We start from the raw sequence: 24655 nt of genomic DNA, 5'->3' as shown, positions 1-24655 counted from the left end.
AGAATCTTAAAACCAGGAGCCCCTCTCCTCAAGAGTTCTAAGTTTGATTACGGTATTAATTGGAGGGAGGTGGACATTTACGATCCAGTGGGGACAGGACACTGACTAATTATGATGAGCCCGCACACAGGCCTTTAAAAGCAATACTGTACCTTTATACCTGTGGGGTCTGCCATGGTCAAGCCTGAACAATCGAGCATGCTTAGAGTTTGACTAGTGCATTCAGTCCAATATTGGGCTAGTCGTGACAGGCGCCTGGCTTGGGAATCGGAGAACTGTGCACTGCAGGAGATATACGAAGGATGGAGCAGATCGTACCCAGGACCGTTATGTGTACAAATGTTGGCTTTTCCAAGTTCAGGCATCTTGCAGGCCACCAAACTGGAAAGATTTGCACGCTCCCAAACAGCGATCTGTTAACAATCTTATTAACAGCATTCTTGTTAGTTGTTATGTTTAAGAAAAAATAAGGAATGGCTTAGATGGCAGTCAGAGTGACCTGTTTTACTTGTTTAAGAAAACAGAAGTGGCAGGGCACACTTAAGTGCTCCATTCATAACATCACAACAGGAAGTCAGGGAGTTGTCTAAGGATCAAAGGTAAAGTGATGCTGGAAGAGAGTATTGAGGGGGACAGTGTAGCACTGTCCAAATAATGGGCAGTGTAGAGGGAGATTTACTCTGTATCTAACCTGTGCAGCACCTGACCTGGGAGTGTTAGATGGGACAGTGTAGAAGGAGCTTTACTCTGTATTTAATCCATGCTGTACCTGACCTGGGAGTGTTAGATGGGACAGTGTAGAGGGAGCTTTACTCTGTATTTAATCCATGCTGTACCTGACCTGGGAGTGCTGGATGTTGGTGCTTGGTGCAAAAACTGGAATTTTTTTCTCAGGTCTAATATCCTTCACCTTTCAGCACAAAACCCCTTAAAAAAATACATTTTTGGCAGCACAAAATTATTCTGTACAACTTGGAGCTGATTAGAAACAGAAAATTGACACAAGGGGTCAGTCAATTGTGGACAGTGCTACCCCTATAGTGGGGTGTGTGGTCAGTTTTTTTTATGCTGGTGAATAAAAGTCAGGAGCAGGCACATGAATCCAGTTGGAGACTATCAATTGGCTAGGTGGAAAGGGCTTCAGTTTCTGATGGGCATAGTACTAGGGTGCCAGTAACTCACTGTGGCACAGTGTGGTAAGATGCCATGTGTAATTGATCCACAAGTTGAGTTCGCAGCCTGAACCCAGCAACTGTCAGGGGAGGAGGTGCCTTAGATACAGGCACAAGGTTTTGCCATGGATGAGGAAGGGAAGACAGAGTAAGAGTCAAGCTGATTTCTCTCCCACCCACTTTGTGGCTGGCTGTAAAATCTTGGCCTTGGAGAAGGGAACTTGTTCGCCACCTCAGTCATGGACAGCGTGGAGTGGGGAGGGGACCCCCAAAGAGAGAAGAACCAGTTTCAGAATTACGGGCAATGTGAATTGCATTTTGGGATACAGAACTTCCTGTTGTGGTGTTGTGTCTCTTTCTTTCACCCCAGGCCCCAGTACCACCAGAGGCTGCGGTCACAGAGGAATCCTTGGACTCGCCAGCCCTCCTCTCCGCACTGGCAGAGACGAAATGTAACAGGAGTTCAGTGAGGGAGGAAAATCAAACAACGTTTAATTCTAAGTGACCACAGCACTAACCTTACACGTTGAGTTGTGTTTGTCATATGGTCAATATAAGGATGTCAGTAAATGGTTGTCCACTTCTGGTCTGAAATCATTGCCTCAAGACCAACATCTCAAGTGGTTTATTATACAGTAATACTCAGGGGTGAGATGCTGGAGTTTTATTTGCCATTATTGCCTCTTAGTGTAGGTTCCCTCTCCCATCACCATGGTTACTTCAAGAACGTGCGTCCATTTGGCATTAACCATAAAGCAGGATTGTGACTGGCTGAGGAAACTATCCATAAAGTCTGCACTTGGTCCCAAAATCTTAGTTTTATTTCAATAAAGTTAAAATTCACCAAGAACCGCATGTGGTACAACAGGAGGAAGTATTCCTGAGCCGTGTATTACAGAGAGCTTGTAAAATGATATTTGTGCTAACCCAAAAGTTAGAGGTGACGAAGATGACATTTTTTCATAAGCCATCATAGTATCAAGTCTGTTGTCTTTGTAATACCAGTCACTTTTCAGTTCAGCACATGCCCCTCTCCCCCCCCCTCCATCTATCCTGCACCCCCCCCCCCCCCCCCCCCCGAATCAATGTTTGAGTTTTTTTCCCTGGGTTTCTGGCCAACCCCCTCAGTCAAGAAACCAACATAAGTGGCATGAAGGCACAACCTGCCCCTTCCTGAACTGACCGCTGCTGGAGTAATTGAATATGGGCATAGGTCAAGTAGTTACTAAGAATTATCATTACATCCTTTGGCTCTGTTCTTCCCCATTATTCAGCACTTCTGTGTAATCATGAGCAGCGACAGTATAATCAGGGTGAGTTACTGATCCCGACAGTGTGAGGGAGCTGGATTAACGTCAGTAGAGATACAGTCAGTAATACAGGGGGCTGGCTCGGAGCGTCCTACCCCAAACCTTGCCTCCTCTTTCTGATGCTGACCCACCCACTGTGTATTACCGCCGTTCCCTGCTTTTTAATTTCCAGCAATAATTCCTGATATCCCGTCATCATCTAAATGCACAGAAATCACTGGCATCTCCTTGACGGGAGGCTCAGAATGTCTCATGAGTTGGATTCCTGCCTGCTGTGTTTGATGTGCTCCCATAGCAGGGTCGCTGAGCTCCAGGGGTCCACTGGTGATTCAGGGTGTTTGAGTGTCAGCAATTATAGCACCTGTAAAAGTGGGGGCAGCTCTGCTCTATATATAGCACAAAGCCCTTGAGTGGTCCATGTATGTGTGTCACTGGATTTTAGGAATGGCCTTGGCTCCCCACCTCCCAAAAAAGACATTCTCAGTTAGGAACATAGGAACAGGATTAGGCCATCCAGCACCTCAAGCCTGTTCCGCCATTCAATTAGATCATGGCTGATCCGTATCTCAAGTCCATTTACCCGCCTTGGTTCCATAACCCTTAATACCCTTACCTAACAAAAATCTATCAATCTCAGTTTTGAAATTTTCAAGTGACCCCCACCAGCCTCAACAGCTTTTGGGGGAGACAGTTCCAAATTTCCACTACCCTTTGTGTGAAGAAGTGCTTCCTGACATCACTCCTGAATGGTCCAGCTCTAATTTTATGCCCCCTTGCTCTTGACTCTCCCACCAGAGTAATAGTTTCTATCTACCCTATCAAATCCTTTAATCATCTTAAACACCTCAATTAGATCACCCCTTAATCTTCTATACTCAAGGGAATACAAGCCTAGTCTATACCGAGTTCAGTAAATTGAACTCGACTCTACACCCAGCCTGTCATTTTAGACACCCAATCCTGATAGTTCACCTCCCTGCAGGCTTGTGCTCTGTTGGCTGGCTAGAGACAAGTGTCAGTGGTGGAGGTTTGTGTGAAGCAGACTACCCACCTGCTCTGAATCCAATCGAAACACAGGAAATCCCCCCTGAAAACAAAAACAAATACCTCGAATATCATATTACCTATCTGAAAGATGGTAATAAGTATGGAACTGAAGTGAACCCTCAGTGTTTTGCTGTCTCTGTGTCTTCGTCCCATGCTGTGGGATGTTTCTTGTGCATTCTACATATCTTGTGTTCTTCACACTTTATGTTCTTCATATTTAGTGTCTTGTTCATATGTTATACTCTTCATTAGGCTATGTTGGACTTGATAGCAAAATTAAAGCCCATTGGATTAAAGGGATAGTGGCAGTGTGGATACAAAATTGGCTAAGGGACAGAAGGCAGAGAGTAGTGGTGAACGGTTGTTTTTCAGACTCAGGGGAAGTTTACAGTGGTGTTCCCCAGGGGTCAGTATTAGGACCACTGCTTTTTTTGATATTTATTAATGATGTGGACTTGAGTATAAAGGGCATAATTTCAAAGTTTGCAGATAACACGAAACTCAGAAATGTAGTAAACAATGAGGAGGATAGTAACAGACTTCAGGAGGACATAGACATGGTGAAATGGGCAGACACATGGCAGATGAAATTTAATGCAGAGAAGTGTGAAGCGATACATTTTGGTGGGATGAATGAGGAGAGGCAATATAAACGAAATGGTACAATTTTAAAGGGGGTGCAAGAACAGAGAGACCTGGGGGTGTATGTACACAAATCTTTGAAGGTGGCAGGACAAGTTGAGAAGGCTGTTAAAAAGGTATATGGGATTCTTGACTTTATAAATAGAAGCATAGAGTACAAAAGCAAGGAAGTTATGCTAAACCTTTATAAAACACTGGTTAGGCCTCAGCTGGAATATTGTGTTCAATTCTGGGCACCACACTTTAGGAAGGCTATCAAGGCCTTAGAGAGGGTGCAGAAGAGATTTACTAGAATGGTACCAGGGATGAGGGACTTCAGTTACGTGGATAGACTGGAGAAGCTGGGATTGTTCTCCTTAGAGCAGAGAAGGTTAAGAGGAGACTTGATAGAGTGTTCAAAATCATGCAGGTTTTTGTTAGAGTAAATAAGGAGAAACTGTTTCCAGTGGCAGAAGGGTCAGTAATCAGAGGACACAGATTTAAGGTGATCGGCAAAAGAACCAGAGGCGACATGAGGGGGAAAAAATTTATGCACCGAGTTGTGATCTGGAATGAACTGCCAGAAAAGGTGGTGGAAGCAGATTCAATAATAACTTTCAAAAAGGAATTGGATAAATACTTGAAGGGAAAAAATTTACATGGCAGTGGGGAAAGAGCTGGGGAGTGGCACTAATTAGATAGTTCTACCAAAGAGCCGGTACAGGCATGATGGGCCGAATGGCCTATACTGTATCATTTTATGATTCTATTCACGTGTTGCATTCTTCATATGTTATTATCTGTTCTTCACGTGTTGTGTTGTGTTCTTCACATGCTGTGTTATAGTCTGTTCATCACATGTGTTCTTCACATGCTGTGTTATGATCTGTTCTTCACATGTTGTGTCCTTGACGTGTTGTGTTGTGTTGTGTTCTTCATTGGTTGGCTGGCGTTCCTTGTCTTTCACTGAGAATTTGTCCAGTGACAAATTACTTTATAAAACTCCAGCATTGAAATTAATTCAGAAGAAGAATACACTTATAGTTTATAAAAAATGATGTGTTGTAATTGTCGTCAAATTGTTTCTTGCTTTCTCTACAAATAACGGGGTTGATTATTATGGTTGTGGGGAACAACGGGATTGTTCTTTTATTACTCTGGGCACTGGAGCTCCAGGGAGATTTTTACTCTTGATGCAGCCAATGTTTTTGGGGCTTAAGTCTGTTTCCTTGCACGAGACAGTTTGAGTTTACAGAAGTGAGTTTTTGTTTATTCTCCTCTGGTTTCCTGATGTTAGTGGCCCATGATTTACATCACCTAATTGCCCGTTTCTCACATGCTAGCCTGAGCAGAAGTTGCCTGCCCTATCCAGCAGGGATCAAGTGATAGTGACTCAGTTATCGGTCCATCTCTAAGTTATCTCACATCTCTCAGTTAACACATCATATCAGTTATCATTCCACCAAACTCCTTTCAACGAACCCCAATCTCCCTCCCTGACCTTGAATGTCCCTGACCCTCAATCTCCCTTCCCAACCTCCAATCTTCCCCAACCCCCAATCTTCCCCCAGTCCCCAATCTCTCCCGACCCCAAATCTCCTTCCCCGACCCCCAATCTTCCCCCACCCCCAATCTCCCTCCCCAACCCCCATCTCCCTCCCCGACCCCCAATCTCCCTCCCCGGCTCCCAATCACCCTCCCTCAACCCCCAAACTCCCCCAACCCCCAATCTCACTCCACGACCTCCAATCTCATCCCAATCCCAATCTCCCCCACAACCACTATCTCCTTCCCTCAACCTCAATCTCCCTTTCCCCCCCACCAATCTCCCCGCCCCCGACCACTGACTTCCCTTCACCCCCTGACCATCGATCTCTCCGTCCCCTGATCACCAATCACTTACCTGAACTTGAAGCACTTACCTGCGTGGCCTACACCCACAGCACCGTCTTCACTCTAACAAGGTCCGAGGTCCAATATCCAGGGCTTCACGGACCTCATCTTTTGCTGCAGCCTCCAAATTTCTCTCCCAACATCTCTCCATTAACACACCATCTCCCAGAGTTATCACAGCACCTTTCACAGTAATCACACCATCTCTCAGAGTTATCACACCATCTCTCAGAGTTATCACACCATATCTCACAGTTATCACACCATATCTCACAGTTATCACACCATATCTCACAGTTATCACACCATCTCTCAGAGTTATCACACCATCTCTCAGAATTATCACACCATCTCACAGTTATCACACCATCTCTCAGAGTTATCACACCATCTCTCAGAATTATCACGCTATCTCAGTTATCACACACTATCCCGACTTGGAAATATATCAACGTTCCTTCATCGTTGCAGGGTCAAAATCCTGGAACTCCCTTCCTAACAGCACTGTGGGAGAACCTTCACCACACGGACTGCAGTGGTTCAAAAAGGCGGCTCACCACCACCTTCTCAAGGGCAATTAGGGATGGGCAATAAATGCTGGCCTCACCAGCGACGCCCACATCCCATGAACGAATAAAAAAAGCACATCTCAAACTGATCACCTAACTGTTATAACACCATATCAATTATTAGCTCATCTCTCAGTTATCACACCATCTCATCACACCATCTCTCAGTTATCACACCATCTCTCAGTTATCACACCATCTCTCAGTTATCACATCATCTCTCAGTTATCACATCATCTCTCAGTTATCACACCATCTCTCAGTTATCACACCATCTCTCAGTTATCACATCATCTCTCAGTTATCACATCATCTCTCAATTCTCACACAATCTCTCAATTCTCACACAATCTCTCAATTCTCACACAATCTCTCAATTCTCACACAATCTCTCAATTCTCACACGATCTCTTAGTTATCACACAATTTCTCAGACAACACATCAATGTGTTATATCGAGTTACATCGAAACTACAGCACAGAAACAGGCCATTCGGCCCACCTGGCCTATGCCAGCGTTTATGCTCCACATGAGCCTCCTCCCTACTTCATGTAACCCAATCAGCATAGCCTTCTATTCCTTTCTCCCTCATGTGTTTATCTAACTTCCCCTTAAATGTATAATCATCCATCGCTCATTGTTAACCCACCATCTCTCTCAGTTATCATATTATCTCTTCGTTGAGAGCTGTCTTTACAAAGCACTGTACGTGTTCCAATAAATCCTGCACTCGCCAACAGGAGCTGCTCTTTCCCTATTTTATTGCAGTTATTTTTCTGTTAACAGCGAAGTCCTGTTGAGACTGAAGTTCTCTTTGTCTGAGTGGTGTCTCATTTGAAGGCCTTTTGTGTATCCACCAATCGATGTGAAAGACCTGTTTGCTTCTCCGGTCCACCAGACATAGATTTGCCCAGATTTGTGCAACTGGCACGTCCCTGGTGAACTGCCAGCCCCACATGAATTTTGCCAGTTGTTGATTAGGCTGAGCATATCTCAGTAGAAGCAGAGAATTTCACCCTAATAGGAGGGGGCAACAGCTGCGCTCACTGTGCTAAAGCTGCTGGTGATTAAGGTGATGAGTACCTGAGCCATACAAACCTGGAAAGGCCAACGTTTGACTCCTGGTCTGTCTGGAGTTAGCTAATCTTAGCCAAGGTGGCAGACATGGCTCGCCTGTTGGCCTCAGTGCCCTAGTTTAAGCTGGATACACTTGACCGTTGTTCCCGCTTCTGGGGATGAAGTTGGTCTATGCCATTAGTGCGAAACAGGCTCAGCAGCCCATTTTACACCATGCCCGATGAGTTCCATTGAGTTGCCAGTGGAAAAGAAAGTCGGACGTGGTGTAAAACGTGCTGCCCATTGGCAATGAACCTGTTTCACGCTACAGGGGAAGACCGATCTCACCCCCTGATCGCTATTGAGTGACCCCCTGCTTGTTGACATGTGCGGCCAATTGGCTGAAGACAGAATCAGGCATGACTGTGACAATCCCTGCAGCCGAATAGTCAGGCAACAGTCACTATCGTAAGTTGGCACGTGAAGAATGGCATATTGGGTGGGATGCCAGTGCCCGTCCTGCCATGCACCCCGAGGAGTCAACACCATCAGTAGTTGAGAAAACTGGCAGAGATTGAAACTGACCTGAGTCATCTCACTGGGCATGGTAGGGTGGAAGGAGCCACCATCTCACTGACTGGGCATGGTAGGGTGGAAGGAGCCGCCATTTGTGTGATGGATCAGACAGGAGACAGAGTGAACAGAGTCGTGAAAGATAAGTAGACTGTTCTGAAGTATTGTTCTCACGTATGAGTTTGTGGCTATTATCTCTCCCAGTGGCTCCCATTATTTGTGGAAGAAAGCAAAAACTAAGTAGCTGAACTGTGTGAGAGAAATGATGTGAGCTGACTGAATAGTGTCCTTTTTGCAGGACCTTTTACCGATTTGAGGCAGGCTGGGATAGCTCCATGCACAACTCCTTGCTGCTGAACAGAGTGACCCCATACGGAGAGAAGATCTTCATGACATTGTCTGCGTATTTGGAGGTAGGAGCCTACTTTAGTCAAACCGAGGGTCCCGATCCTTTCTTAGTATTTCCTGTCAGTTTTGTGCTCATCAAGGTGAGGGATGTTAGTCTTGGGGAACGGAACACTTTGTATTTCAGGCACCCAGTCCAAACATCAAGCACTCCCAAGACAGGTACAGCCGGGGTTAGATACAGAGTAAAGCTCCCTCTACACTGTCCCATCAAACACTCCCAGGTCAGGTACAGCACGGGTTTGATACGGAGTAAAGCTCTCTCTACACTGCCCCATCAAACACTCCCAGGTCCAGCACAGGTTAGATACGGAGTAAAGCTCCCTCTACACTGTCCCACCAAACACTTCAGGGTCAGCTACAGCACGGGTTAGATACAGAGTAAAGCTCTCTCTATACTATCCCGTCAAACACTCCCAGGTCCAGCACAGGTTAGATACAGAGTAAAGCGCCCTCTACACCATCCCATCAAACACTCCCAAGTCAGGTACAACACGGGTTAGATACAGATTAAAGCACCCTCTGCACTGTTCCATCAAACACTCCCAAGGCAGGTACAGCACAGGTTAGAAACAGATAAAGCTCCCTCTGCACCCTCTTTAGCAATGTGTCTCAAGAGCATCTCTACTGGTACTAGTGTGATATTTTTTAATTCCCCTCACTATCCGTCCTGCAACTTCCCTGTGAGTGAGATTGCTAGTTTAGGGGTAATTTTCCACTGTGGTGAATGCCAATGAGGAATTGCACTGCACTTACTTCTTCTGGGCAACCAAGAAAGAATTCCCTTTTAAAAAGGCTGTGTTTCCCTTTAAATAAAATTCTCTAGTCTGCCAGCATTATTGGAAGGATGGGCTGGGAAGTAAGGTTCGAGCCAAAAGCTGAGACAAAAACAATAATCATTGTTAATCATTTTTAATTCACTGTGCACTGAAGTGGTTGATTGTTGGACTTTTTGCAAATCTCTTGATTTTTTGTTTCTTGCAGCTGGAGAACTGCACACAGCCTGCGGTCGTTACCAAAGACTTCTGCATGGTATTCTACACACGAGATGCCAGGCTGCCAGCCTCCCGCTCCATTCGCAATCTCTTTGGCAGTGGAACACTCAAACCTTCGGAGAGGTAGGAAGCTGCCTGCTGCCGGTGGTCTACAGCCGCTCTCACGGGCCCCTCATTCTCTCCTTAGAGCTGGCCTCATAACTTGGAGATCAATGTTCAAATGATGATGGATGCGTTGGATCTGACATCTTGAGCTCAAGGTCACCACGCTTACTAAATCCCAAACTGAGAAGGAAGCAGGAAAGGGATGGGATGGGTGGAGCAGGATCTGGAAAGAGTGGGATGGGGCAGGGGATTCTGATGTTGGCTTTGCTCGTTGAAAACCTCAACAATAACATCTCCACATCATGAGTCACAGAAGTAAACGGGGAAATAAAATTTTCTTAAGACTAGGCTCTTGATGTCTGGTTTACACTGTAGACACTTTCAGACAGCAGACTCACTGTCTGGCTCAAAAGAGGATGGACAGGAGTGGTAGTTCCAGTGTGGTGAACTTTGCCAGCCCTCTTGGGAGTGAGAGGGGTGCTCCTTGCAATAGTTGTTCAAGGAACAGACTGTTGTTGCTCACATCATACCTGTTGTGGCTGATCACAGATTGAAACTCATGGTGACAGTGGAGATAGACACCCTTTGAGATTTGGCTTACTCAGCCACTTAGGTTGTTGGTTGCTGAGTAACCATATGGGAGCCTTATTGTAAAAGAGGCCCAGGGCTGCCTGTCATTGGAGTCTGCGGCACCTAGAGCAATGTTCACCGCTTCTCTGACTGAAGACGAGGATTTTTTCTTGTGGACAAAGAAGGATGAAGGATTGAGTTCTTGAAAGTCCTCCCTGTTTTACTTACACCGATGGTAGGGATTGTGGAACTAGTTGGATGTTGGTTGTGATGGACCCAACCACAGCCCTGAAGAAAGCTATCTACTGGCATTAGATTTTCAGGTCATCAGGAATTTCTTTGAGGAAAGGTTAGGGTAACTGGATATGTTCACTTCAGAAAGGAACATATTTTGACGTGGCCTGACTAGAATTTTCAAGACGTAACCGATCCGGGCAAATTGTTCCCTGTGGTGAAGGGTTCAAATCCCAGGGAACACAAGTTATAAATGTGGAAGTTAGGAATAACGAAGGAAGTCAGGTGAAACTTTTTCACCCAATGGCTAATCAAGTTTTTGAAAAATGACCAGGGAAAGACATTAAAATAGACAGTAACAGCAGGATAAAGAGGTAATTATCTGTGATCCTGGAGAGAGGGGACAGAGAGAGATGGTGAGAGGGAAGATGGGTGGAAGAGAGACACTTTTTTGGGGCCCAGTGATGTTTCCTGGTATTATAAATACTCATGTTTGGGAGACCAGTTGGGGGAGGGGAGAGGTCGCCTCCTGATTGTGAGAGCAGTCTGGGAGGAGAGCATCTTCCAACCAGGAGAGCAGGTACACAGAGAGCTCATCTTTCAATCATGGGCAACCCTGCCCAACAATTTTTTTCTCCCTCTTAGTATGTGCTGTCCACCTCTCCGTTCACATGGCTGAAACCCCCCAACACTGGATGGCTCTCAATTGGGAAAATGCCCTGTAGCTTCACTGAGGTCCCTGGGGCAACAGAGTGTTGTGGTGTAAGGTGGTGCGTATTTATATTTGTAAACAATTTTACAACACCAAGTTATAGTCCAGCAATTTTATTTTAAATTCACAAGCTTTCGGAGATTTTCTCCTTCCTCAGGCAACACTCAGTTAGTAATCGGCTGGGTTTACTAAAGACCTCTTTTTCCTTTTGTTTTTATTCGGCAGTAACCGAGTGACTGGTGTGTATGAGCTGAGCCTATGCCGGGTGGCAGATGCTGTAAGCCCAGGTAGGAGCTGTACTTTCTGATTAGGAAAAGAGGGGAGAACCTGTCCCTTTGATTTTTAACCGGTTAAACTCGCTGAAGTGGGGTTTTTTTCTTAGAAGGATGATCGGGCTTTAAACATCCTTGTGCTGCAGTCTGCATGCCAGGGCTGACCATGTGTGACAGGTCCTTCACAGGGCAGGGAGGAGGGGGGGAGAAAGGGGTTGGCATTGGACACGAGTGCAATGATACAGACTCCTCCACTGGAGGAGGAATAAGACAACCACCCAAGCTGCCTAAGTTTTCCTTCCTGCTGCAGTGGCCTGTGCGCAGCTAGAACCCGACGGCACTTACACAGACCCCTCCACAACTGGGACCCCCCGAGGCGTCCTCTGCCAACATTTTGAACACTGGACGCCTGCCCCCTGCGTCCAGCCTTCCAGCTGAGCAAACGGCAGGAAACGTGGTTGGAGGCCCATGTTTCCCTCACGTTCACCTGATTTGCACGGGCACGCCCACATATTGGTGGACGCATTTTATGCACCCGGGATTTCTGGAAAATGGATAGAGGCGGGGCCACAGTGGAGCCTACTATAATTCTGCCATTCAAGCAAAAAACTAGTTTACCCTGGAAGGGTTTAGAGGTACTTTTAAAATAAAAATAGCCGTATGGAATTTGCAGTGTAAAATAATGCCTCTGTTAAAATCGAGGACGGTGGACTGTCAAACGAATATGTAATCTATTCATCCACTAACATCACCAACAGTCAGTTCTGGACTATTTTACTCTTTTACAACCTGTTGAAAAGGTTTATTTTCTTATACCAGAAATAAAACACACTTGAATCATTAAAACAAAGTAAAGTGCACGAGGACATGGTTTCCAGATCAGGCCACGGGGAGCTTCGTTCTTGACTGATTGCCTCCACTCTGGGGGCGACAACCTAATATTCTCCTTATTGTTGATGTTGACTGTGGATGTTGACTGTTACTGCACAGTAACAAAGGCATCTCAACCATGTGTGTATAAACAGGCTGAAAACAGCCAAGTTACAGAACATAGCCGGGCACTGACACTCACAGAAACAAGACAACAGTCCACATCACACGTCAAAGTAGTATACCGTAGTAAAATAAGTAATGTGGGAGCCTCACTGAAATTTGTTTGAATTAAGTCAAGCCCATTGATACTTCTACCTCACTCTTCGTTTCCAAACCCTGGCAATTCCACCAGTGTCAGGGAGGCTCAATTGAGGTCCTCCTGTTGATGGGTTCGGGGTTCACATGATGTACTGTCTCTGGTACACATGCGCCTTCACTGGTCTGCGTTCCACCCGCATTTTGTGGCTCAAAGCACTGTTGAGACGTTGTATCCTTCCAGGCATGCAGCGAAGGCGCAGGCGGGTCCTCGACACCTCCGTCGCCTACGTCCGCGGAGAAGAGAATCTGGCTGGCTGGCGGCCTCGTAGCGACAGTCTCATTCTGGACCACCAATGGGAACTGGAGAAACTCAGCCTGTTACAAGAGGTACAGTAATTCCCGTAACTGGGCAACGGGGCCTCGGGTGATGGGATGGGATTGTGAACTGTGGACGGATTTTACCCAACGCTCTAGGAATGAGATGATATTCCTTTCTCTCCATCTCTCCTGAAGGCACTGACTCTTGCTGGGAGATAAGTTCCACAGCACTGCCTGTCTCACCGAGATGTGTTCTTTCTTCATGTATGAGCCCAGAGAAGGAGTGTCAGCAGGCTCTCCACCTGTTGGGGGGAGGCAGGGAGCGTCCCAGCCGAGATCAGTCATGTCTTCATCCAGTGGACATATAGGCCCCGATATTAGCGGGGAGGTGGGATGGCAGCGGGGAGGTGGGATGGCAGCGGGGAGGTGGGGGGGGTGCGATTGGGCATGTGGGTAACCCACCCAATAAAATCTGTCTGTTCCCCATGCGATCGCGGGTAAATTGGAGCCACTTAACGTGGCTTCCAGGTTTGCCGTCCGAAAGCTGCGCAGCGGGCGGACTGTGCACCCGCATCACAGGCTGTCAGCTGGAGGAGCTCTATTTAAAGGGGCAGTCCTCCAATGGCTGCTCCTGGAGCAAAAACCCAAACAGCACAATGGAGCAGCCCAGGGGAAAGGCTGCTGCTAGATTTAATGATGCCTCACTCCAGGTGCTACTGGATGGGGTGAGGAGGAGGAGGAGGGATGTGTTCTACCTGGCAGATGGGAGGAAGTGGCCTGCCTCTGCCACCAAGAAGGCCTGGCTCGAGGTGGCAGAGGAGGTCACCAGCAGCAGCAACAACTCCCGCACCTGGATCCAGTGCAGGAAGCGTTTCAATGACCTAACTAGGTCAGCCAAAGTGAGTACACTTACTCATTCTCCTACATTCCGTCTTCCACATCACCGCCCCCACCCCCCAACTCATTTTGCACTGCCAACACTACTCTTCACATCACTCCTCACACCCACTCAAAGCTCATCCTCAACTTACCTGCACTTCCTCAGCACTTCCTCACCTCCCCATTACTCACCCCACCACAACCACTCAACCCAATCCTCATACAATGTTATGGCTCTGTCTCATACTCACCCTCTGATGCATCTCTTTCACGGTCAGCCGCACCCAAACCAATCGGTTGGCCACATTACCATCATTCACTCACGCGCTTGTACTTTCTCCCCTTATAGGAGAAGAGAGCCCAGAATGCAGGGAAGAAGGCGAGGGCCGGAGTCGTCCTCACAGATGCAGAGCAGGAGGTGCTGGAGCTGAGCCGCACCCTCGAGTTCCTGTCCGTCAGGGACGCCGAGACTGGCACCCGACAAACATCGTGTGACAGAACTTTAACATTCAGCACACACAATATGAATTGATGTTAACGTGCCTTGTCATCTTCAGCACCTCAGTATGCTCATCGCAACATGACACATCTGTGATCATGCTTAATGTTGCCTTCTGTCCTCTTACAGAGCCTTCAGTGACCGCTGTGATGACGAAGGCGATTCCTCAGAAGATCTGCCGGTCTCTGAGGGTGCACCGTCACATCTGACGAGCCATCCACCAGCGCAGATACACACACTTCGGTTGGTCCCAGTCCGCAGATGGTTGGGGTGGCACATGGTGAGTTACCACACACATGTGAACACGAGCAGACACTGGTGGCAGGGGCAGCTGTGGAGAGTCCTCGTCAGTGGGAGCACTCCTCTCCAGGCTCTGCTCAGCTGGACGCAGATGCTGAACCCTGGGGGTCATCCTTTAAAAGGGGAATGATCGAGGGGCAGCAGCACATTTGCGAGGTGCTGGAACAGGTGCCACGTGCACTCTCCATAATAGCAAAGAGGATGGAGGAGTCCAACTCGTGCATGAGTGGAATGGTGGCACAGGTACAGGAGGGAATCTCTGAGATAGTGTCACAGGGACGTGAGGGCATCTCTGAGATAGTGTCGCGGGTAAGTGCGGGAATGTCTGCGATGGAGGGAAGGCTAGCCTCCATCGAGCTTCAAGCACAGCTCACAAATGAGTCCATTCAGGCCCTGACAATGGCCGTTCGGACTCAGGGTGAACAACATTCTGCTGCCTTAAACAGGCAGGCAGATACACCAGCACTGGCCTTACAAGGCTTCACACATGTCCTCCAAACTGTTGTCCAGCAGAGTGGTAGGAGTGGTGTGGGCCTGGTCCAGGGGAGGGATGATGGCGAAAGGGGACATGGAAGTGGGGATGACACTCAAAGCGCCCCCACGTCTCACCCATTGCCTCCCTCTCAACCAGTACTCGCAATGCTGCCTCCTCTCCAGGTGGCCGAGTCTGCCCCTGCACAGGTGCAGGTGGAGCAGTCTTTGGAGGGGCCCTCATGGGCACCAAAACTCAGGGAGCGTAGGCCCAAAGCATCTAATCGATCATGGCATGAACAAGAGCAACCTGCCACTACCTCTGCTGCAGCCACAGGGGATGCAGCATATAGAAGTAGTCAGAAGCGAAAGGCGAAGGTTTTGTAAGCACAAAGGGGATGCACAAGGGTGTTTGACGGTTAGTCATGTTTTTTATTTATGTTTGCTTTTTGTTAAACTCACATTAAATATTATTATTGTCACCACTACTGCCACATCTTGGCCATTCTTAACTGGCTTGTGTAATAAGGCCCTTTCATGAGGTTCACCATGAACCCCCACACTTGATGCCACCCATTGGGTCACTCTACAGTGGGCGTATGTGTAGTTGCACGACTATTTTGTGCAGAGGGCAGGGGTGGGGGGAGCTGGTGTGTCTGCTGCTCTATCCAGGTGGTGTGAGGACTGGACTCTTCACACTGTCTGATGTTAGGAGAACCGTTCACATATCAGTGACTCCCTGGCCTCACGAGCAGCCAGTTGAGCCGCTGTTCTGCCCATGGGAGCTCCTCCTCCTCCTCCTCCTCCGCCTCCGCCTCCTCCTCCTCAATGTGGGTGGCAGATGTGGATGGGGCCTCCTCAAGTGGCACCCCTCTCTACACACGACTATAATATGCCCCACTCTGCCTGGTGCATATTGAAGCGTTCCCCCAGAACGATCAAGGCACCTGAAGTGCATCTTGAGCAGCCCTATAGCATGCTGAATTGTAGACCTGGTAGCTATGTGGCTGTCGTTATATCAACGCTGTTGCTCGGTGGTGGGGTTCCTCAGAGGTGTCAGAGCCACGTGTGCAGGGGGTATCCCTTGTCCCCGAGGAGCCAGCCCTTAATGGTGTTCGGTGCGTGGAAGAGGGGCGGGGTGTTGGATTCCCAGATGATGAAGGAATCGTGGCAGCTGCCAGGGTATCTGGCGCACATGTGAAGGAATCTCTTGCGGTGGTCACAAACGAGCTGAGTGTTGATGGAGTGATAGCCCTTCCTGTTGATGAACAGTCCTGGCTCGTGTGGAGGTGCTCGTATTGCTATATGGGTGCAATCGATTACACCCTGCCCCCGTGGGAAGCCAGCCACAGCTTGGAAACCCATTGCCTTCTCCAGCTGGCTGAGGTCGTCCATGGGGAAATCGACGTAGTGCAAGGCCCTACGAAACAAGCCGTCGGTGACCTGCCTTATGCACTTGTGTGCAGACGACTGTGAGACCCCGGTGGCATCCTGGAACGATCTGGAGGCGAAGAAGTTGAGGGCAGTGGTGACTTTGACAGCGACAGGTAAGGGGATGCTGCTTGGCCCAGCCGAGGGCAGCTCGGCATGAAGGAGGCTGCAGATGTCTGCGACTACCTGGCGACTGACTCTGAGCCTCCGTATGCACTGCTCCTCAGAGAGATCCAGGAAGCTGAGCCTTGGTCTGTAGACCCTGTGGCGAGGGCAGTGCCTCCTGTGACGTCACCCTCTCTGTTGTTGCCCTCCGTGCTCTTGTGCAGGTGCCTGTGGCGCAGCACTGTGTTGTGGAGCTCCACGTGGCGGAGGTGGACACCGTGCCTGGCGAGGTTGGTGATGTTGCTCATCCTCGGATGTGGTAGTGAATGCAGCCATGGCGCCCCCATCCTGACGGTGTGAGTTTGAGGGGGTCCTCAAAGTAGTTAAATATGTTTGAACAGCAGAGTTTTGGGTGGAAAATAAGAATTTTGAGTGAAAACACAAAGGTGTTGCAGCCAAAACTTTGTCTGAAGTGACAGAGTGTCCTGTTTTCTCCCCACCTGTCAAATAATCCTTTGCATCTCCCACTGGCTGCTGGCTGAAACACGTCTGTTACAACAGGGAGTGTTTCCCACAGCAGGGGAAACACGCTGAGGATGCTTTAAAATTGCACCCCTGCCAAAATGTCGAGACAATCAAATAGTTCAAGTACCTCAACTATCGGAGAAACTATGCAAATTATCATCCCGCCGGCTTTAATTGCCGGTGGGACTCCCGCATTCGGGAGGTGCGCGCGCACCCGAACGTGTCACTGGGTGCCCATTCGAACCGCTCGGCATTTTAATGATTTTCGGAGCCCCCCTGCCCCCACCGCACCCACCGCACCCACTCCGTCACCCAAAATTTGGCCCCATAGTCTCAGTTTGCAGCAGGAGCTAGCAATCAGGAGGTTCCCTGTCTGGGGTCAGGGAACTCAATGCAGACGAGGGATTGAACCTGGGACCCCTGGCCTCTACCACTCAGAACCACACTGGGTGACCCTTGGCGAGGGATGGAGAGCTGATGAGACAATTTCAAAAAAAGTCCTTCAACTTCCTCCAAAAAAAGAACAAAGTGACAATGAGCTCACCTCATTAAAGGCGATCCTTAGGATGAGACTCCCCCTGCAATGGGGGTCCTGAGGATGAGACTCCCCCTGCAATGGGGGTCCTGAGGATGAGACTCCCCCTGCAATGGGGGTCCTGAGGATGAGACTCCCCTGCAATGGGGGTCCTGAGGATGAGACTCCCCCTGCAATGGGGGTCCTGAGGATGAGACTCCCCCTACAATGGGGGTCCTGAGGATGAGACTCCCTTTCTGAGGGTGCATCTGAGAGTGGAGCCTCCCTGTCCTTGATGATGAGCCTGAGGGTGAGACTCCCTCTATGATCATGGTCCTGAGGGTGGGACTCCCCCTCTGATGGGGATCCTGAGGGTCAAACTCCTCCTATGATGGAGGTCCTATGGGTAAAACTCCCCCTGTGATGGGGATCCTGAGGGTGAAATTCTCCCTGCGATGGAGGTCCTGAGGGTGAAATTCTCCCTGCGATGGGGGTCCTGAGGATGAAACTCCCCCTGCGATAGGGGTCCTGAGGGTGAGACTCCCCCCAATGGGTGTGGTGGGGGGGTTCCTTGCTGTTTGCAGAACGGAGTCATATTTTGAGGTGTGTATGTTTGTCGGTGACATCCCTGCCTGTTTCACGGTCCACAGGTGGAGAAGACCCGACACTACCTGCTATTGCGTGAGAAGTTGGAGACCACGCTGAGGTCGGGCTGTGAGTCGGTGTCCTCATACACCAGCGAGGACCTCAGCGAATCCCAAAGCAGTTCCTCAATCTACAGCCTGCACTCGACAGGAAGCAACGATATTCCAAACTCCACCATCACCTACACCACCACTGAACGCCAGAAAGAGTTAGCAGCCAAGGTAAGAACCGAAGGAGCATTCCCACTGGGACTGCACATTACTGAGGTCGAGGGAACAAGGCTCGAGGTGTTGTTTGCCCAGCCGTAGAATGTAAATTCAATCCACAAGTCTTTTTGGTGAATTTATGTTCATCACAGTGAAGGATACTAGTGCCCGGAATGAAACCATTTTCTACTTTTTGTCCCAGTGTCCCATCAAACACTCCCAGGGCAGGTACAGCACGGGTTAGATACAGAGTAAAGCTCCCTCTACACTGTCCCATCAAACACTCCCAGGGCAGGTACAGCACGGGTTAGATACAGAGTAAAGCTCCCTCTACACTCTCCCATCAAACACTCCCAGGGCAGGTACAGCACGGGTTAGATACAGAGTAAAGCTCCCTCTACACTGTCCCATCAAACACTCCCAGGGCAGGTACAGCACGGGTTAGATACAGAGTAAAGCTTCCTCCACACTGTCCCATCAAACACTCCCAGATCAGGTACAGCACGGGTTCGATACAGAGTAAAGCTCCCTCTACACTGTCCCATCAAACACTCCCAGGTCAGGTACAGCACGGGTTAGATACGGAGTAAAGCTCCCTCTACACTGTCCCATCAAACACTCCCAGGTCAGGTGCAGCACAGGTTAGGTACAGAGTAAAGCTCCCTCTACACTCTCCCATCAAACACTCCCAGGTCAGGTGCAGCACGGGTTAGATGCAGAGTAAAGCTCCCTCTACACTGTCCCATCAAACACTCCTAGGGCAGGTACAGCATGGGTTAGATATGGAGTAAAACTCCCTCTACACTGTCCCATCAAACACTCTCACGGCAGGTATAGCACAGGTTAGATATGGAGTAAAGCTCCCTCTACACTCTCCCCTCAAACATTCCGAGGTCAGGTGCAGCACAGATATAGGTTAAAGTTGTCTCCACACTGTGCCATCAAACACTCTCAGGTAAGGTAGAGTGCAGGTTAGATATAGAGTAAAGTTCCATGTACACTGTCCCATCAAACACTCCCAAGGTAGGAACAGCACAAGTTAGATACAGGGTACTGATCCCGCTACACTACACCATCAAACACTCCCAGGGCAACATGGGGTAGATACAAAGTAAAGCTCACTCTACACAGTCCCATCAAACACAATGAACGTGGGGGAAGGAAATAATGCAGAACTCTGAAGGGATAGTATACAGGTCTGTCGAGGGGGAATGTTGTGCAATTCTGAGGAGGGGTGCAGTTTCGGACTGTTGATGGAGAAGGGGTACAGTAGAAGACTGTTGATAGAGGGAGGGTACAGTATATGGCAGAGAAATTAAACAAATACTTAGTGTCTGTCTTCACGGAAGAAGACACAAAAAACATCCCAGAAATACTAGAGAACCAAGGGTCTGGCGAGAATGAGGAACTGAAGGAAATTAGTATTAATAAAAAAATAGTACCAGAGAAATTAATGGGACTGAAAGTCGATAAATCCCAAGGATCTGATGATCTACATCCCAGGGTTATGAAAGAGGTGGCTATAGAGATATTGGATGCATTGGTTGTCATCCTTCAAAATTCTATAGATTCTGGAAGGGTTCCTGCAGATTGGAGGGTGGCAAATGTAACCCCACTATTTAAGAATGGAGGGAGAGAGAAAACAGGGAACTACATTCCTGTTCGCCTGACATCACTAGTAGGGAAAATGTTAGAATCTATTATAAAGGATGTGATAACAGGACACTTAGAAAATAATAATAGGATTTGGCAGAGTCAATATGGATTTATGAAAGGGAAATCATGTTTGACAAAGCTACTAGAGTTCTTTGAGGATTTAACTCGTAGAATAGATAAGGGGGAACCAATGGATGTGGTGTATTTGGATTTTCAGAAGGCTTTTGATAAGATACCACACGGGGTTGGTGAACAAAGTTAGAGCACATGGAATTGGGGTAAATATACTGGCATGGATTGAGAATTGGTTAACAGATAGAAAACAGAGTAGGAATAAACAGGTCTTTTTCAGGTTGGCAGACTGTGACTAGTGGGGTACCACAGGGATCAGTGCTTGGGCCCCAGCTATTCACAATACAGATCGATGATTTGGATGTGGGGACCAAATGTAATATTTCCAAGTTTGCTGATGACACAAAACTGGGTGGGATTGTGAGTTGTGAGGAGAATGCAAAGAGGCTTCAAGGGGATATAGACAGGCAAAGTGAGTGGGCAAGAACATGGCAGATGGAATATAATGTGGAAAAATGTGAAGTTATCCACTTTGGTAGGAAAAACAGAAATGCAGAGTATTTTTTAAATGGTAAGATATTGGGAAATGTTGATGTTCAAAGGGACCTGGATGTCCTTGTACATGAGTCACTGAAAGCGAACATGCAAGTTCAGCAAGCAATTAGGAAGGCAAATGGTATGTTGGCCTTTATTACAAGAGGATTTGAGTACAGGAGTAAAGATGTCTTACTGCAATTATATAGGGCCTTGGTGAGACCGCACGTGGTGCATTGTGTACAATTTTGGTCTCCTTACCTAAGAAAGGATATACTTGCCATAGAGGGAGTGCAACGAAGATTCACCAGACTGATTCCTGGAATGGCGGGATTGTCGTATGAGGAGAGATTGAGGAGACGAGGCCTGTATTCTCTAGAGTTTAGAGAATGAGAGGTGATCTCATTGAAACACACAAAATTCTTACAGGGCTCGACAGGGTAGATGCAGGGAGGATGTTTCCCCTGACTGGGGACTCTAGAATCAGGGGTCACAGTCTCAGAATAAAGGGGTAGGCCATTTAGGACTGAGATGAGGAGAAATTTCTTCACTCAGACGGAGGTGAATCTTTGGAATTCTCCACCCCAGAGGGCTGTGGAGGCTCAGTCATTGAGTACATTCAAAACAGAGATCGATAGATTTCGAATATTAAAGGCATCAAATGATATGAGGATGGTGCAGGAAAATGGTGTTGAGGGAGAATAACAGCCATGATCTTGTTGAATGGAGGAGCAGGCTCGAGGGGCCGGATGGCCTACTCCTGCTGCTATTTCTTATGTTCTTACGTATAGGATTGTTGATATGGAAGGGGTGTATAATAGGTCTGTAAATGGGGGAGGGGTATAATACTGGACTGTTGATGGAAGTGTGCACGACATGACTGTTGATGGGAAAAGGGTACAGTACAGGGTGTTGATGGGGAATGGGTACAGTACAGGGTGTTGATGAGGAATGGGTACAGTACAGGGTGTTGATGGGGAATGGGTACAGTACAGGGTGTTGGAGAATGGGTACAGTACAGGGAGCTGATGGGGAATGGGTACGGTACAGGGTGTTGATGAGGAATGGGTACAGTACAGGGTGTTGATGAGGAATGGGTACAGTACGGGGTGTTGATGGGGAATGGGTACAGTACAGGGTGTTGATGGGGAATGGGTACAGTACAGGGTGTTGATGGGGAATGGGTACAGTACAGGCTGATGGGGAATGGGTACAGTACAGGGTGTTGATGGGGAATGGGTACAGTACAGGGTGTTGATGGGGAATGGGTACAGTACAGGGTGTTGGGGAATGGGTACAGTACAGGGTGTTGGGGAATGGGTACAGTACAGGGTGTTGGGGAATGGGGACAGTACAGGGTGTTGATGGACAATGGGTACAGTACAGGGTGTTGATGGGGAATGGGTACAGTACAGGGTGTCGATGGGGAATGGGTACAGTACAGGGTATTGATGGGGAATGGGTACAGTACAGGCTGATGGGGAATGGGTACAGTACAGGGTGTTGATGGGGAATGGGTACAGTACAGGGTGTTGATGGGGAATGGGTACAGTACAGGGTGTTGGGGAATGGGTACAGTACAGGGTGTTGATGGACAATGGGTACAGAACAGGGTATTGATGGGGAATGGGTACAGTACAGGGTATTGATGGGGAATGGGTACAGTACAGGGTGTTGATGGGGGATGGGTACAGTACATGGTGCTGATGGGGAATGGGTACAGTACAGGGTGCTGATGGGGACTGGGTACGGTACAGGGTGTTGATGGGGAATGGGTACAGTACATGGTGCTATTGGGGAATGGGTACAGTACAGGGTGTTGATGGGGAATGGGTACAGTACAGGGTGTTGGCGAATGGGTACAGTACAGGGTGCTAATGGGGAATGGGTACAGTACAGGGTGTTGATGGGGAATGGGTACAGTACAGGGTGTTGATGGGGAATGGGTACAGTACAGGGTGTTGATGGGGAATGGGTACAGTACAGGGTGTTGATGGGGAACGGGTACAGTACAGGGTGTTGATGGGGAATGGGTACAGTACAGGGTGTTGATGGGGAACGGGTATGGTACAGGGTGTTGGGGAATGGGTACAGTACAGTGTGTTGATGGGGAACGGGTACAGTACAGGGTGTTGGGGAATGGGTACAGTACAGTGTGTTGATGGGGAACGGGTACAGTACAGGGTGTTGGGGAATGGGTACAGTACAGGGTGCTGATGGGGAATGGGTACATTACAGGGTGCTGATGTGGAATGGGTACAGTACAGGGTGTTGATGGAGAATGGGAACAGTACAGGGTGTTGATGGGGAATGGGTACAGTACAGGGTGTTGATGGGGAATGGGTACAGTACAGGGTGTTGATGGGGAATGGGTACAGTACAGGGTGTTGGGGAATGGGTACAGTACAGGGTGTTGATGGGGAATGGGTACAGTACAGGGTGTTGGGGAATGGGTACAGTACAGGGTGTTGATGGGGAATGGGTACAGTACAGGGTATTGATGGGGAATGGGTACAGTACAGGGTGTTGATGGGGAATGGGTACAGTACAGGGTGTTGATGGGGAATGGGTACAGTACAGGGTGTTGGGGAATGGGTACAGTACAGGGTGTTGATGGGGAATGGGTACAGTACAGGGTGTTGATGGGGAATGGGTACTGTACAGGGTGTTGATGGGGAATGGGTACAGTACAGGGTGTTGATGGGGAACGGGTACAGTACAGGGTGTTGATGGGGAATGGGTACAGTACAGGGTGTTGATGGGGAATGTGTTCAGTACAGGGTGTTGATGGGGAATGGGTACAGTACAGGGTGCTGATGGGGAATGCGTACAGTACAGGGTGTTGATGGGGAATGGGTACAGTACAGGGTGTTGATGGGGAATGGGTACAGTACAGGGTGTTGATGGGGAATGGGGACAGTACAGGGTGTTGATGGGGAATGGGTACAGTACAGGGAGTTGATGGGGAATGGGTACAGTACAGGGTGTTGATGGGGAATGGGTACAGTACAGGGTGTTGATGGGGAATGGGTACATTACAGGGTGCTGATGTGGAATGGGTACAGTACAGGGTGTTGATGGGGAATGGGTACAGTACAGGGTATTGATGAGGAATGGGTACAGTGCATGGTGTTGGGGAATGGGTACAGTACAGGGTGCTGATGGGGAATGGGTACAGTACAGGGTGTTGATGGGGAACGGGTACAGTACAGGGTGTTGATGGGGAATGGGTACAGTACAGGGTGTTGATGGACAATGGGTACAGTACAGGGTGTTGATGGGGAACGGGTACAGTACAGGGTGTTGATGGGGAACGGGTACATTACAGGGTGTTGATGGGGAATGGGTACAGTACAGGGTGTTGATGGGGAACGGGTACAGTGCAGGGTGTTGGGGAATGGGTACAGTACAGTGTGTTGAAGGGGAATGGGTACAGTACAGGGAGTTGGGGAATGGGTACAGTACAGGGTGCTGATGGGGAATGGGTACATTACAGGGTGCTGATGTGGAATGGGTACAGTTCAGGGTGTTGATGGGGAATGGGTACGGTACAGGGTGTTGGGGAATGGGTACAGTACAGTGTGTTGATGGGGAATGGGTACAGTACAGGGTGTTGGGGAATGGGTACAGTACAGGGTGCTGATGGGGAATGGGTACAGTACAGGGTGTTGGGGAATGGGGACAGTACAGGGTGTTGATGGGGAACGGGTACAGTACAGGGTGTTGGGGAATGGGTACAGTACAGGGTGCTGATGGGGAATGGGTACAGTACAGGGTGTTGGGGAATGGGGACAGTACACGGTGCTGATGGGGAATGGGTACTTGACAGGGTGC

The 24655-nt window shown here is 48.6% G+C and overlaps 1 protein-coding gene across 14 annotated transcripts in view; it reads left to right on the top strand.

The window, feature by feature from the left end:
* The window catches only part of kif1aa (kinesin family member 1Aa), a 342099-nt gene that overhangs the window by 239016 nt on the left and 78428 nt on the right, over positions 1–24655 (top strand). For all 14 annotated transcript variants that reach the window (XM_067994795.1, XM_067994796.1, XM_067994794.1 and 11 more), the window contains 5 exons: positions 8541–8655; positions 9632–9765; positions 11489–11550; positions 12908–13053; positions 18359–18574. In XM_067994795.1, coding sequence (XP_067850896.1) covers positions 8541–8655; positions 9632–9765; positions 11489–11550; positions 12908–13053; positions 18359–18574 — 673 coding nt within the window. The remainder of the gene's footprint in view (positions 1–8540; positions 8656–9631; positions 9766–11488; positions 11551–12907; positions 13054–18358; positions 18575–24655) is intronic.

Source organism: Heptranchias perlo, chromosome 13, assembly GCF_035084215.1.
Source record: "Heptranchias perlo isolate sHepPer1 chromosome 13, sHepPer1.hap1, whole genome shotgun sequence".
Lineage (NCBI taxonomy): Eukaryota > Metazoa > Chordata > Chondrichthyes > Hexanchiformes > Hexanchidae > Heptranchias > Heptranchias perlo.
The sequence above is the reverse complement of the archived record's forward strand: the minus strand, read 5'-3'. Positions and strand labels throughout refer to the sequence as shown.